Genomic DNA, 15,007 nt, shown 5'->3' with positions numbered 1-15,007 from the left:
CATGACAGCAGGAGCCACTTTATGCCAAATCATGATTTATCGCTGTCATCTATCACAAACACTGAGTCAGACCAAAGTAGCCTCGTGGCACTGCATGTAGATGTTTGCTGGATTCTTCTCTCTGCTATGGGTCCATCTGCAATATCTGGGGCCCTTTGGTCCCTGTTTCTTGGGCTTGGACCTTATATCTTGTGATCCGCTCCCCTGCTGAATAATTTAATAATCAGCCAATGACTGCCTTGCATTATTTACACAGCCAAAGGTGACCATGCTAATGCTAGCATGAACCACAGACCATTGTTTCTGAGCTTTCTGTTAGCTTTATCCCTGGGTTTGCTTTGTGTGTGTTTTTAACCTCTGGCTTGTGTAGCTGTTGAGCTAAGTGTCATCACCTCTTCTTTCAGCTGCAGGGGACAGATATTTACTGCCATCAAAGCAGATACACTTAGAAATGTATGCTGACTTTGAACTGGATTCTATGGAAACTGAAAAACAAATCAACAAATGTTGTTTTTCATGAGATTTTTAGTCTACAAGGTTGTGCTGTTCCTATAATTTCTAGGGCATCCCAACAAGCGTCTCATATGTAGGCCACTGTGCTTCTCTTGCACGTGTCTCTTTGCTGGAGGAAATTCCTACCCTCCAAAACCAAACATATCCACTCTTTTAAAAGTGGTTGAAATACACCTAAAAGGGGATTAACGTCTTGTGTCTTAATGATTTTGGCTTGAAATTAGGGATAAAATGTAAAAATAAAACAAACAAAAAAACTGTGACTTGGAATCTCGAAAGAGCATAAGTGAATCTCAGATTCTATTTAGTGTTTAATAATTTGTCAGTAACTTGTATATGTTATATATGTTACACTGGCACAGTGACAGTCTGTGACCCTTGGGGTGTTGGTTATGGTTGTGGTGGTGATGGTGGTGGTGGTGCAGTGCAGTTGTCATGGCAACAGATTGCAAGTGTCAGGGGGTGGCAGCATTCAGACATTGGGAGATTGCAAGAAGGGAGAGGAAAAACTGACAAGGCTGTTATCTCTGGAGAGCAGAGACAATCATTGTGAAAGTAGATTTCTGTAGTGATAAGTATGGATTTGTAATAGTCTTTAAGGCAGACATTTATTCAATGACCATAGCTGTGGTCCAACTGCAAATGGAGTAGAAACAAATGTCTTCAAGGGGATCGATTTAAGCCATAAAATGCACCATTAAATTTAATTTTCCCTTTTAAAGTTAGTGTAATTATTGTAATGTAAATAAGATGGATAAAGGGAAAATTGCAGTGGAGAGTTGTCACAAATTTCTAGAAAGCATACAGTCTTCATAAGGGTGAGTTGAGTCCACGTAAGGCTTAAATTCATCTAAGGTCACAGTGTAAGCACAGAAAATGCTATTTTGGGGCCTGAAATCTCTTAACGTCCCTGACAAAAGGAGCTACTTACCACACGCACATGATTTATTGTGTCTCGTAACCTTCAATTTATTTTGCATTTGTCTAGTCTAGCATTGTGTGAAGGCTAACTGTTAGCACAGCAAATGCTAGCAGCTCTCAATGTGCAGTAAAGCTCCAGCAAATGGTCAACTAGCTCAATCCAGCAGAAAGACAGAACTTGTGGAAGTTATCAGGGGTTATAGTCAGGGTTTTGACAGGAAACAATAACTTCTTTTTGTGACTCTGAGATAAAGTACGAGTGAGACAGCTTCTGAGGGGCTGGTTAATTCAGTGTACTACAGCCAGACTAAACCAGGCTAGCCTCCTCAAACTATTTTCTGTAACAATGCTATTGTAAGCTAACTGGATGCTAGTTATGTTTACAGCAGTTCTGTTTAGAGTTTTGCTCTTTTTTTATTGGAAGTAAGAAATATATTTTTTCTATTGTCAAGACATTACAACAAAGTGGAAACAGAAACAATTTTAACACGTTTCATTTAAACCCACGATCTACAATCTAGCCTGATACTTTAGGTATGTTTAAATACATCTAATAGATAAACACATGCCTTTTATTTCCTAAGTTGATGGCTCATCTTGCACATAAGTGTACTTTTTATTGTTCTTTCTCCAATAAATCACTCTCTCAGCACCGTAAGTCCCCTGCAAGGATAGGAGCCTTAGCTAGCTTGCCAGCTAGCTAGCTGGCAGACTTGAGTTGCCATTTTGGGTATGTTTCTTTGATTCAAGGCTTTCCTCTGCTTCTAAGCAGTTTGATTCTGTAGCACATTCATTCCCAGCTTTCAGTTATTATATTAACAATCCCACAACACAAAACATTTTATGTATGCAAAGCCAAACATCTGGCAAAGTCTACATTTGCTCAAATGTTCAAAATGAAAACTAACTGGTCAGGATCATGTAACCTATAGAGTTTTCTATAGGGAGGAATGAATGAAAGAGATACACTGCTATGATTTGTGAATGAGTCAACACAGCAGTACTAACATGTATTTACTGTCTTATATTACAAATTCTAGTGTAATTAAAGCAGACAGAGCCAGTCAGGGACTTGGAAAACACAGTGTCATGCACAAACATACACACCAACACAGCATGGGGCCCCACTCACAGCTCTCTATTAGAAGTGTGGGCCGTGGATTACCGTAAGAGTCTTTATTTAGCTCTGCCAATCCTCATTAGACGTGCACACACGGATGCCAATGTGTGTTTGTTTCCTGTTATCATACAGCAACAGGAAACATGGATGACATGATAAGATATGGGAAACACATTAAACACCGGTAAACAGATATAATAAACATGCATACAAACACCGTTATTACTCTGAGCTGACAGTCTGAGAATGTGCACTGTGTTCATGTAGCTAGTAAGTATACCATCTTGTAGCTTTGCTAGTGGCATGATATTGTTGCATAACCATAATTCAGCCATTGTGGACCATGTCACTATGTGTGTCATTTGAAATGGCCTCAGGGGAGTGTAGTCTTCAGCCATTTCATAAAGAAGAACAGGGAAGAAGTGAAGTATCAATGAAAGAGATAAAGGGGATGGGATAATGAAGTAATCTAAACATATAGGTGCCATAGAAGGAACCAGCACAGCCTTCATAAAGCACAGACACAGCAGACATAATCAGAGATGTCACAGTGAGGCTGTTATCGTGTGGAACAGCTGTACTGAGAGACAGGAGCGTAATTAGTAACTCAGAGATCAGAGGAAGCTGCTCCATTAATTTAAAACTCAAGCCTACAAGTAATTAGCAGTTTTTATTTTGGCTGCTGTGGCGCATATTTTCAAGTCTATTTAAGACTAACATGACAACTAGATACCACAAAATCAAGATACTCAACAAAACTGGTGACAAAAAGCTGATACTGGTGTGAAACAGGTGGTGTGGAACAGGTGTGTGTGTGTGTGTGTGTGTGTGTGTGCATGGGGGGGATGGGGGGATGGGCATAGAAAGACCAGCACTAGTGATTAGTAATAATCTGTTTACAACTTCCACCGAACCGCCCTAACCCCACTAACCCCCAGCCCCTCTGCTGGGTCTCCTGCTGCCCTGATATGACTGTAAACAGCTTCTCTGCTTCCAACCCCCTGTTTTTTAAAGGGTCCTTCTTCTTCTTCATTTCCACCTCTGCTTGATCATCACTTTGCTGTCAGTTCAGTATCTAACTTCTCAAGGCAAAGCCAAGGCCAGCTCAAAATAACAGCCTTCCTCTCTGTCCATTATTAGACAGGCCTGCCAGTATCTGCTGCAGCACTCTGCTCTCTGTGCAGATAGACACAGAACTGTCCTTATTACAGCCGTCAATGTCAACAGAAAAAGATAAATTTACAGTCAACATTATGTAATGGACTGCAAGAATATAAAGAAAAATACAAGAATTTGTTTGCGTCTTTATTAAACCATTATTTGGACCTTTGCAGGTGTTTTTGCACAGTTTTTGGATGTCCTCTAATGACATAGCTGGCAAACACTACAGTGTCCTGGCACTTCATTAGCAAAGTATTATCCCCCCCACCTCTTTAAAATCTGACTGCCCCTATATGACCAAATCACCCTTCTCTTCCTCTCACTTCACTCACAGATAGTTCTGTTGCAATCATAGACTGGACGTAGTCTTCTTAACGTCACCTGTCTGTTTCTGAAACGGAAAATGAAGCAAATCAGCTATTGCTGCCATATTGGAAGTGGCAAGGGTTTAAGTCACATGACTTGAGCTGTGCCTCTTATTGGGCGGGCTCGCGATCTTAATATCCTCTGAACTGCTGAGTTAGAAAAAAATCACCCCCTGTACAGTGTGTGCCGATAGTAAAATCAGCGACTCAGACAGGAGGCGTTTTTTGAACCAGGCTGTAAATAGGTTAATTTCTGCTTTGAAAATGGCTTTTTTTGGCTTGGTGTGTATGTGACTTCTGGTACTTCTGGAGCCAGCCTCAAGTGGACACCTGAGAAAAAGCAGATTTTAGCACTTCAGCATTGTCTCATATTCTTAGACCAGAGGTTGCCACTTGGTTGCAATCTGTTTGATTTGCCATGTTTTTTCCTCTTGAGAAAATGCCATCAGCCTATTGAAGAAATAATCAGCCAATAATCAGACAAAATACAAGTTTAATTATTGCTTCATAGATTGTTTAAGCGTTTTATAATCTGCAGGATGTTTATTTGAAGTTGGCATGCATTATCCAAGCTGTTAACACAGTTTTGTAGACAGATTTGTAGAAGTAGCTGCAGGTACACAGAGCTCAAAAAGTAATCAATTGTCCAGCAAGGGCTGGGCACTCAACAGGATGTTACTTTACTACTTTTTTTTTTTGGCTAAAATAAACTTTGTAGCTTCTTCAGTGTCAGGATGTCCTCTTTCTTTTTACCCTAATGTAGTTTATTTTGTAAAGTTTTGAAATTAACAAACGTTTTATCTTTGTGAGATCACATTTAAATAGAAAAAAAGTATTTGAAAAAATATTTTAAAAATACAATTTTGAGAATAGATTTGTAATTTACAAGAACAAAATTGTGCAAGATTAGAATTCAAAATAAACTCCTGATGTTACAAATAAAAGTTGTTATGTTATGAGATTGAAGTAAAAACAGTTGTAATTTTACTCCTTCAAGTCAAAATAGAGTCACAACGATACAAGAATTAAGTTATAATTTTTAGAAAAAGGTCTTAGTTACAGGCTATGACTATTCACAGAATTTTAATGTTACACACAGGGTGCTGGTCAGCTCTACCCTGTGCTAAAAATTTTTTTACTGTTAATTCTTTAAATTTTCTTTTATTTATTTTTTGCTATTTGAAATGACAGTAAGTGACTGATAAGGTATACACATAAAACTTACAAGTCAGAAGAAAACAATATGACAAGAACTGACTCCAGTTCCTCACCCTGAGTGTATTGTCAGAGATAAATAGCTGTTTTTTGTTTGTGTGTTTTTTTTTGGTCTTTTGCTTTTGCGAGTGAAAGTACTGCTGTAGTTTTAATTCTCTTCCTTGATTTATCACCACGTTCATTGATCTGTAGCAAAATAAAATCCTTGTATGTAATCTAATGAGCCATCGGTAAATAATTAATTGATGTCATGTGACAAAGTAGGGGATGCCAAATTTAACTGAACATCTCACTGCTGCTTTTGCTTTTTTGTCCACCTTTGTGCTGATGTGATGCTCGGCACAATCTCTGCAGGAGACAATGCTGTCTGAGTTTCTGAACTGGCACCACAGGAGGAGAGCTGACAAAGCATTATTCTTTTTTGTGTGCTGGCAGTGTGTGTGTGTGTGTGTGTGTGTGTGTGTGTGTGTGTGTGTGTGTGTGTGTGTGTGTGTGTGTGTGTGTGTGTGTGTGTGTGTGTGTGTGTGTGTGTGTGTGTGTGTAGGTCTTCCTCCTGCCTTATTATTCTCCTGGGTGTCTAGAGCAGCTCTGCAGTGAACTTAATCAAAGTTTAATCAGAGTTGTTCAAATTGTGTCGGCATGCCAACCTTGACTGACCTCTTCAAACAAGTGCTTTGGACTTTTATGTTATTAAAGAGGGGGTTTTTTTTTAGTTTTATAGGGTCCCTTTGGTGCCCCTATAGAAGCTTTACTTGATTTACAGCTTAAAAATCTCTATTCTTCTAAAACTGGAAAACCTTTATTTCAGCCTCTGTTTAAAACACTTAGTATTTGCCGATGTCTTTTTGAGGCTCCTGCTCCACAAACCCCTTTAAAACTATGGGCAGACCTCAGTGTTTGATTTTAACAACTTGTGAATATGTAGCAGTTTAAAATTAATGAGCACACATTTATTATGGAAATCCAGTATTGTTACTTTATACCTTTGTTTACAACATGGAGAAACATTATACCTTCTGTATAAAGCTATCAGTGAAAAGTACAGCTGTTTGAATGGAAATGTTTGTTTTGTTTTTGCCATTGCAGACCTCGTGTCAGCCACCAACACCACCAATGTGAACATCCCTCAGATGGCTGACACGCTGTTCGAACGAGCCACCAACGCCAGCTGGGTGGTCGTCTTCAAAGCCCTCGTCACCACTCATCACATGTGTGTCCATGGCAATGAGGTGAGCGGGCAGGACCAAGAAAGACCCATCATGCTAAATACAATTCAGTACATACTTGGATTAAAGTTATTCAGTGACAGAATATGAGAAAACTGATTTGACAGGAAAAAGAATCTGCTGATATTTTCCCTGGTCCAAAAGTACAAAAAGACATTAAATGATGATACACTTAGAGTGTTTGCATCAGTCATTCAAGCTGTTTGAAGGCAGTTTGTGTCAAGTCACAGATTTATAAAAGTGTTGATCAGAGCTCCTTGAAGAAACGACATAAGACTTGTGTATGCACTGTGTAAGCAGTCAAAAATGGAAACTAGATATGTAAAAACTGTACAAGACAAGCATGTTACACAGAGGATGAAGTGTGTGTTGTTGTATTTCTTTACTTCAACCTGATTTATTACCTTCTGCACTCTCATAGGTACAATATTTAATGTGTGTTTTTCTTTTCTCCACAGAGGTTTATCCAGTATTTGGCTTCCAGGACCTCCCTGTTCAACCTCAGCAACTTTATTGACAAAACCGGCTCCCACGGTTAGAACGCCCAGTCTGATTTTTATGTTTGAAGACAGAGAGCTAAATCACTTCCTTTTGCAGTATCTGGTGATGCAAAAAAAGAGAAGAAAATAGGAAAGGAGCCATCTGGCAAATAGGAGCTGTTGGACATGATCATCCGTGTAATTTTGTACACACTTATAAACACCCACACATAAATGCAAACAGATGCTAGCATTTCTGTTTCAAAGTATTACTACATCATGTTAAACTACTCTGACAGTCTTTTATTTGGAATTTTACTGAAAATGCTATTAGCAAGTCTAAAAAGTAGAAGAAAATGGATTAGAGCAAGTGTTTAATCCCATTTCTGATCGTAGCTGTTTAAGCAGCAGTCTGTGTGTACTTTGGTATCACATTTATGCAAAGAAAAAATATTACCCAGAACCTTGAGGGAAATGAAAACCTTATTATGTTTTGTGTAAAATTAAAAAACTGAAGATCCTCTTAGTTATCACTAAAATTAGTTATAACCCATGGATGATTGTGTTATGTTAGAAGAGGATAAGGGCCATTGGAAATACAAAAAATGTTTGGAGGTAAGGAAAAAATAAGAAAAGCTTTAAATGTTTTAAATTTCAATATCAAAGTTCAAAATTTTAAATCAAAGCTGTTTTTTTTCTGAGAATTTAATTAGAATCAATTTTTCCCCCCTCATAATTTCCACTTTTTTTCCCCTCATAATGACTTTGTAGTCACAGAATTTCAACTTCCTCATAATCAAAACTTTTTTAACACAACTGTAGCCTTCATTTTCCTAATGTTAAATTTTCAACATATATTTATCATCACAGTTAATCATAAAGCTGCTTTACATGTCCTGAGCAACTTCAAGAAAAAAATCTTCCTTTTCATTTTTTATAATTGTGTTCTGTGTGTGCATGTTTCTGACTTTGTATCATTTGTGCATTTTCAGTAATTTTGTTGTTAATGCAATTGTTGCAGCTTTTTGCAGCACGTTTCTTTCAGTCTTAGTCTTTTGCTCCTATTGCCTTTTTTTAACTTTTGCACGTTTATGGACTTTCATTTCTGCATTTGTAGCAAGTCTCTCCCACTAAAAAAGCTTGGGTTTTTGCAGATCTTCTGCCTTTGTTGGCCACAGTACTTCAGACTGTGCAGTGATAGCTGCAATTAGACAATGTCAAAGCCTGTTTACTAAAAACATTTGGACTAGCAATTTTACTGCAAAAGGGAGAAAGTGAGAGACAGCGAAAAAGACAAAAACAATAACTTTAATGAAAATGCAACACAAGTGGATTTGAGTTTTGTGGGGTTTTTTTAGATACTGAGCCCTGTTTGTTTTCTTTAACTTTCCTCTAAGGTTATGATATGTCGACATTCATTAGACGGTACGGACGATACCTGAATGAGAAAGCCTTTGCATACCGCCAGATGGCTTTTGATTTCACCAGAGTCAAAAAGGGGTAAGTCAGACATGCTACGTGTGAGACGCACTGAGCTTTCTTAAATGATATTCTTCTTTGTATTGCTTCTGCTTTATCCAAAAGTAGTTGTTCTCGTCTCCATGGATGATCTAATCTCTGCTGTGTTGTTTCAGCGCTGAGGGTGTGATGAGGACTATGACCACTGAGAAGCTGTTGAAAGGCATGCCTGTCCTGCAGACTCAGATCGACACACTCCTGGAGTTTGATGTAAGTCAGACTTCTGTCCTGTCTTTACAGAAACATGAAACATAAAAGAGTTGGGCACATGTTTATGCTGACTGTCTCCTCTCAGGTTCACCCTAAGGAACTGAATAACGGGATCATCAACGCTGCATTTTTGCTCCTCTTCAAGGACCTGGTCAAACTATTTGCATCCTACAACGACGGAATCATCAACTTATTAGGTGAGTAGAGCACATAACTCTTATCTTAGGAATGAAAACATTAATTAAGGTTACTGTGAACCTAAAACATCTTGTTTTTTACAGAGAAATATTTCAAGATGAAGAAGAGTGACTGTAAGGAGGCATTGGAGATCTACAAGAGGTTTTTGACTAGAGTGACAAAGATTGGAGAGTTCATGAAGCTGGCTGAGGTAAGGGACCTTTAAGTTCAACTTTTACAACAGATGTTTGTAAACCAGAGGGTATTTATAATAAATCTGTGAACAACTAGAAGACACTACCCCATTTTTCCTGCTTTTAAGGCAAGAATGAGATGTTGCTAGTTTTCGTTTTTTTTTGAGAAAGTGGTTTTGAGGGACTTTGTTTGGCTTTTATATCAGAAATTTTGTTCTCGAAGCACAAGAGAAATACTGTGTGATGTTCAGGGATTGGCCCACACTGAAGTGTACAATGACTTGTAAAGCATTATTAGTCACAAGGAAGTTTAAATCTTTGAATCTCTCTGCCACCAAAAGGCCTCCAGAGGGCTGGCCAATCAGAGATAAGGGGTTCGTGGAAATGGGAGCCTTAAAGAGACAACATCTTAAACAAAGTGTTTCAGATTAAGGTTGAAAAAAGGCTTTTCAACACTCTCATAATTCAGTTGTATGAAGCACTTCACTCACTCTCTTGTATTATTCTCATGTTGTGTGTCATAGGAGTTTAGAGACTGTGCTGTGTAGCAGTTAAGCTGATATTAAACTCTTGCTTCTTTCACAGACAGTTGGAGTTGACAAAAACGACATTCCTGACATCAACTATGTAAGTAAACATTCATTGCAGAGCTTATATTTTTATGATGGAAGGATACATCCAGCATCACACACTCACACAGACTCAGCAATGACTCACCCATCACGATCTCCTCCTGCCTGCCCAGTGCCTCCACCCTGGGGTAGTGGTTGATCTAGCAGACTCAGATGATGAGGATTGTCCTTTTACACCTCTTGAGGATCCGGTAACTGCAGGGTGTCCTTGCTGAGTGCCTTTTGACAGGATGGAGTGTTGGCATGTTTGATTTCACTAAAAGATGATGTGTGTGCAGATCCTGAGTGATTGCACCTATACATGAGTGGTGGTGTTGTAGTGGGATTTTCTTGCTCTCAATTTATTTGTTCTCTCTGATAACTGAGGCAGAAACATTGACACTGTGATGAGGGAGTCAGGTGAAAAGGGTAATTAACTGACCTTTTTTGTTTATTTCTCGTCAGGCTCCCAGCAGCATCCTGGAGAGCCTGGAAACACACATGAACGGCCTGGAGGATGTAAAGGGTGGAAAGAAGGGGTAAGGAAATGTTAGATGACTGATCTTTAAGTTCCTGTTTGGATGCGTCTCACTCTAACTCAATCACATGAGAGCAAAAGAAGAGAAAAGCTGAGATCCAAGACACTTCCTGTTGTTTTATCAAAGGCACTGAAGTCCTTCCTTTGGACGGAAAACTTTGTTTTAGGTTTATTAACTGTTTTATTTCCATAATTTCCTTTAACCCTTCCTCTCTTTTATCCCCTTTATGTTCATTTGGAATCACCAGTGAAGGGTGAGCATACACTGTATGTTTTAGAGCTTTTACTAACTTCTTAGATTACTGTTTTACTTGTCATTCCCCCCGCCAGGTAAATGTACACATAATTCACATGTGAGTCACACTAAGTTGGGTATCTCCATGTGAAACAGCACCAAAATCTTACTGGGTTTATGTGTTGGAATGTGTGTAGTGATGTGTGAAACACATGTCATCCCATGTGTATTACTGTATTACCTGACATGCGATGTGGATCACTATATGAAGGGTTGAATTTTTTATGAGATTGAATCAAAATTGTTGAGTTACAGAATGAGAGTTTCATCTCTGGAAATTAACTCTTCATATGATCACATGTAACGCAAACTGCACTGGTATTTCTGTTCAGCTGCTTAAAACACAGTCATTGATTAAAGTTCAGTTTGTCTCCTCTACATTAAGATAACTAAAAACTTTATCTGTCTTCACTTTTTCAGGTCTCCAACAAAGGTGAGTCACATTCAGAACAACATAGATTTTCATTCACCTTTCTGTGTCTGTTGCACCACTGAAAAGGGGTTTCCCTGTCAATCTCCCAGGGCTCTCCAACAAACAATGTTTCTCCAACATCAACTCCAGCCAAATCTTCAAACGCTGTTCCCACGCTGCAGCCTCCTCCAGGGGAGACTGCTGCCGCCGCTGCCGCTGCTGCTCCAGAGCCAGCTGAAGAGTAAGAGCTTCTTTTTTAACCCATCTATTAAAGTTTGCTTCATGTACCAGAGTGGTTGGAAGGTACCACCAGCCACCATGTGGTCCAGACCATAGACTGTAAAAAAATGGACGTCATCTTGCTCGGCTCGAAGTTAGGTCTTCACAAAAACTGCTCCCCCTGGTGGCTGGCTGCAGTATAGATCAAAACATCTGGCTCCCCAGTCATTTCAGATGGGCTGTGGTCAAACTTTAAAAAATTAATACTCCTCGTAGAAATATTTCTCACGTCCGATTGTTGTGGAGATTTGAAGATATCATTTGGCTGCCTTGTATTCAAGTCCTCTTTTTACTGAAAAGTTTCATTTCCATTAGTTATGTGAGTTTAAAAACAAGGTTTTATGTCACAATAATTGACAGTTACCGTTCTCGTGTATTTTTTTCAGGGATTATAAAATATGTCGGGAGGTAGAGTCAAGAAATGATAAGACTCTTGAAAGAAAAAAAAACATTATTTTGTCACCCAGCTCCACTCAGATGCTCCCAGAATCCCTCACAGACTCTACTGCGCAGACTCTGGCTGCAAACTGCTACAATGTCTGCACCTGTGACGGAGGTATTTTGGCTTCAAAACAATACAGTGGTAAATGACGGAGCCACGCTGTCCACTCTATATACAGTCTATGGTCCAGACTGATGCATGTCTATTACTCTCAGACTGATGACTGATACTTATATTTAATCATAATACCTTTATAGCTCTGACAGGAAACACCATTCCAGTTATCCTGTTGAGCCCTCAGAAACTGGGCGCTTGTTGGCCAATGTTGAAAAACAGGCACCAAGCTGCCCTCTTGGGAGCAAAAGCAAACAATTGCTCTGCCCTCTTTGGAGGAAAAATGTGTGCCCTTGAAAACTTGCAGAACTTAGTGTCCCCTTCACTGTTCTTGACTCCACCTGATGAAAACAGAGAAGTCAACCAGGACAGAAATTGTGATCTCTTATTCCCTCTTTAGGCCATATTCACGCAACATTTTTCCTATAATCTTTATTTCATCATTTACAGATTAATGTTCTCTTGGAAACTGGGAGGCAAACTGAGTCTCACCCATATTCAACAACACACTACAAGGCCCATTGGCTTACGTCAGATATGAGCAAACATTAACATTTAGCCACATAGGTTTGATGTCATCTTGTAGCGGCTGATTGCTATTTGCAAAAACAAAAAAACAAAACTAGAGAAACACTCAGAGAGCACAGACCTCCACCAAGCATATTGTGATTGTCACGCAACACTTTAGTCCTACTTTAATGTTATACTCCCTTACAGCAGACTGTCTGCTACAATTTGGTGTTAGTTGCAGGTTTGTACGATAATTTGTTACCTGATAGTGTTGAAAATTATGATGAGCCAGTACATATTTCATATTCTGGATCTTGGTATCTAGAATATTGGCAGGATCTGGATCATACTTTTGCATCTGTGAGAAAGTATCATAAACTTGTCTTGTATTGTTTTGCAAAGCAATCCGACCATCTATCGTGGAGTAATATACACATATGTTGAAAACAGCCCTATCTCACAATGACAGAGAATCGTTTGAAAAGGTCCTGGATCCAGACGGTGATCCAGATCACCTCCAACATTTAATAACTTCTTCCTTATCCCATTTTAAACATTTCCTGAAAATTCAATCAAGATCTGTTTATTACTTTTTGAGTTATGTTGCTCACAGACAAACAAACAAGCTCTCCCAAAAACACAACCTCCTTGGAGGTAAAAAACAAAAAACAAAAAAACATGCAATGTTGGCTTGTAAAAGTTTGGATCCCACCATTAGCTGATTTTTTTCTCACATTATTTCTGCTTTTAGTTCCTTGTTGGACCTGGATCCACTCTCTTCCTCGGGTCCCTCAGGAGCAACATCAGCTGCTCCCACGTCTTGGGGAGGTAAGTGTACCATCTACTCGTCAGCTTTTAAAACATTCTTTGATTAAATCTTAAATGCACTTTTCCAACATTTGATTAATGTGAACTCTACACAAAATTTTTCTTGATACTTCAATTTTATCATGATTGGAATCATTTATATTCATACGTCAGTGTACTTAAACAAAAAGAAAAAGCATGATCTCCCTCTTCCCTTTTTATTTTCTCTCTAGATCTTCTTGGATCAGGTGAGTGCTGCTCTACTCTCCATTTATCTGTCAGTCAGTCAGTTCCTCAGTAGTCTTAAATCCTCATTAAGGAAACCTCTGTGTACTTTCTTCCTGAGCAAACACTAATCTTAAATGTCTGTGACCTGGAGGTGTCTTCCTCTAAATTAAATGTAGAGTTTCAGGTAGAAATGTCTTGTGGTTGCCTCCCTGTTTGTCTCCTCAGGTTGTTTTCTTTAGTCTGAGTAGTGTCTTTGTTTCTCTCTGCCTTCCCTCTCCCTTCCCTCCACATACGTCATTGTCTGTTTTTGGTTTATAATGGGGGCTATTTTTGTTGGTTGTTTTATTTCTTATGACTGGATGATAATTTCACCTTATTTATTTGATTAAAAATGGGTTTTATTTGGTTGGTTGATTACTAAATCGGGTTTGGTTTGAACTGGACTTTTGTTTTGGCTTGTTTTGTTCACCGTTGTAACGGGGACTCCATTGGTTATTTTGGTTGCTCCTTTGGGTTATTTTTTGGTACCTTTCTTTGGGGTTTTTCGAACACCTTATTGGTGCTCGAAGAAATGGGCGATTCCTTGCTATCTGAACCCACCCTCACAGCAGAGCCCGCCCCCTCCCCTGCAGCGACGCCCACTCCTGCAGCGGCAGAAGCCGGAGCCTCTCTAGCTCCTCCCACTAGCACAACAGCCGCCACTTCACCCGGTGCGGCCAATATGGATCTGTTGGGAGGTCAGTGGGCTTCCAGAAAATTCTCTGCAAAAGAATCACTCTGAGAAGCTCAGCCCGAAAACCATCACACGATACGACAAAACAAAAACGACTGCATGCTCAAACACAAAGTCTCTAGCGGGAACTTCACTGATGTTGTCTGTATACTGCTGACAATGTTGGATAATCACAGTGAAGTCTCAGTGGTGCTCATGCTCATCCTTTTAGACATTAACTACCTAATTTGGCCATTTAACTTCCAAGTCAAATAAATGAAAATAGAAATGAAAATATCAACAACTCAACTCATTACAAATATTTTTATGCCTTTTACGTGTTTTATTCACAACACGCCTGACCCTGTGTCACATTTAATCTATTGCCTATTTTTATGCCCTCTGACATTTAAGCCAATGCTCTGTGGTCAAACCATCGACTATAAAACTCAAACAACATAAACATTGCCAATTTTGTCAGACTTGTTTGTTTGATGTTTTAAGGTTGTGGTAGGGTTAGCTACTGTTAGCTACATTAACAGCCATGTCAAAGTTATTCATTTTCTATTCATTTATTTATTTTTCCCCAAAGTGTAACTTTATTATCAAACACAGAGAAACAAGCAGACATGGAGGTGAGCAGCTGGCTGCTTATCTGTTGCTTCTGCTGCAGCCTTCCTTGCTGTTGTGCTCCTTAGCAAAGCGCATGTTTCTCAGTGACTCGTAGCACTGAGACCGGGGCCCTGTTCTACGAAGCAGGATCACTGCCTAGCGAGGTAGCTTTGAGGATAGGTTCCGGATTCCCTGTTCTACGACACGGGATCACTCCTCAGCGAGGCTAGTCTCCATGGAAACATACGCTGAACGACTAACCTGCTCCGGGGCAGGTTGGCTTCCAGATTGAACTCGCGGACTATAAAAACCCCGTCCACTGACCAATGAGCCCTCACGAAAAAATGG

General features: G+C 39.4%; 1 protein-coding gene across 1 annotated transcript in view; it reads left to right on the top strand.

The window, feature by feature from the left end:
* The window catches only part of LOC141802354 (clathrin coat assembly protein AP180-like), a 28,165-nt gene that overhangs the window by 1,521 nt on the left and 11,637 nt on the right, over positions 1 to 15,007 (top strand). The window contains exons 3-16 of the mRNA XM_074685898.1: positions 6,382 to 6,524; positions 6,980 to 7,055; positions 8,398 to 8,500; positions 8,635 to 8,728; positions 8,814 to 8,925; positions 9,010 to 9,116; positions 9,685 to 9,726; positions 10,176 to 10,249; positions 10,497 to 10,502; positions 10,964 to 10,976; positions 11,066 to 11,196; positions 13,052 to 13,128; positions 13,341 to 13,355; positions 13,905 to 14,072. Of these exons, the coding sequence (XP_074541999.1) occupies positions 6,382 to 6,524; positions 6,980 to 7,055; positions 8,398 to 8,500; positions 8,635 to 8,728; positions 8,814 to 8,925; positions 9,010 to 9,116; positions 9,685 to 9,726; positions 10,176 to 10,249; positions 10,497 to 10,502; positions 10,964 to 10,976; positions 11,066 to 11,196; positions 13,052 to 13,128; positions 13,341 to 13,355; positions 13,905 to 14,072 (1,161 nt within the window). The remainder of the gene's footprint in view (positions 1 to 6,381; positions 6,525 to 6,979; positions 7,056 to 8,397; positions 8,501 to 8,634; positions 8,729 to 8,813; positions 8,926 to 9,009; positions 9,117 to 9,684; positions 9,727 to 10,175; positions 10,250 to 10,496; positions 10,503 to 10,963; positions 10,977 to 11,065; positions 11,197 to 13,051; positions 13,129 to 13,340; positions 13,356 to 13,904; positions 14,073 to 15,007) is intronic.

Source organism: Halichoeres trimaculatus, unplaced genomic scaffold (assembly GCF_033239565.1).
Source record: "Halichoeres trimaculatus isolate MK-OKI-2021-1 unplaced genomic scaffold, fHalTri1.1 fHalTri1_scaffold_13, whole genome shotgun sequence".
NCBI lineage: Eukaryota > Metazoa > Chordata > Actinopteri > Labriformes > Labridae > Halichoeres > Halichoeres trimaculatus.
This window is presented reverse-complemented; position numbering and strand designations above follow the sequence as displayed.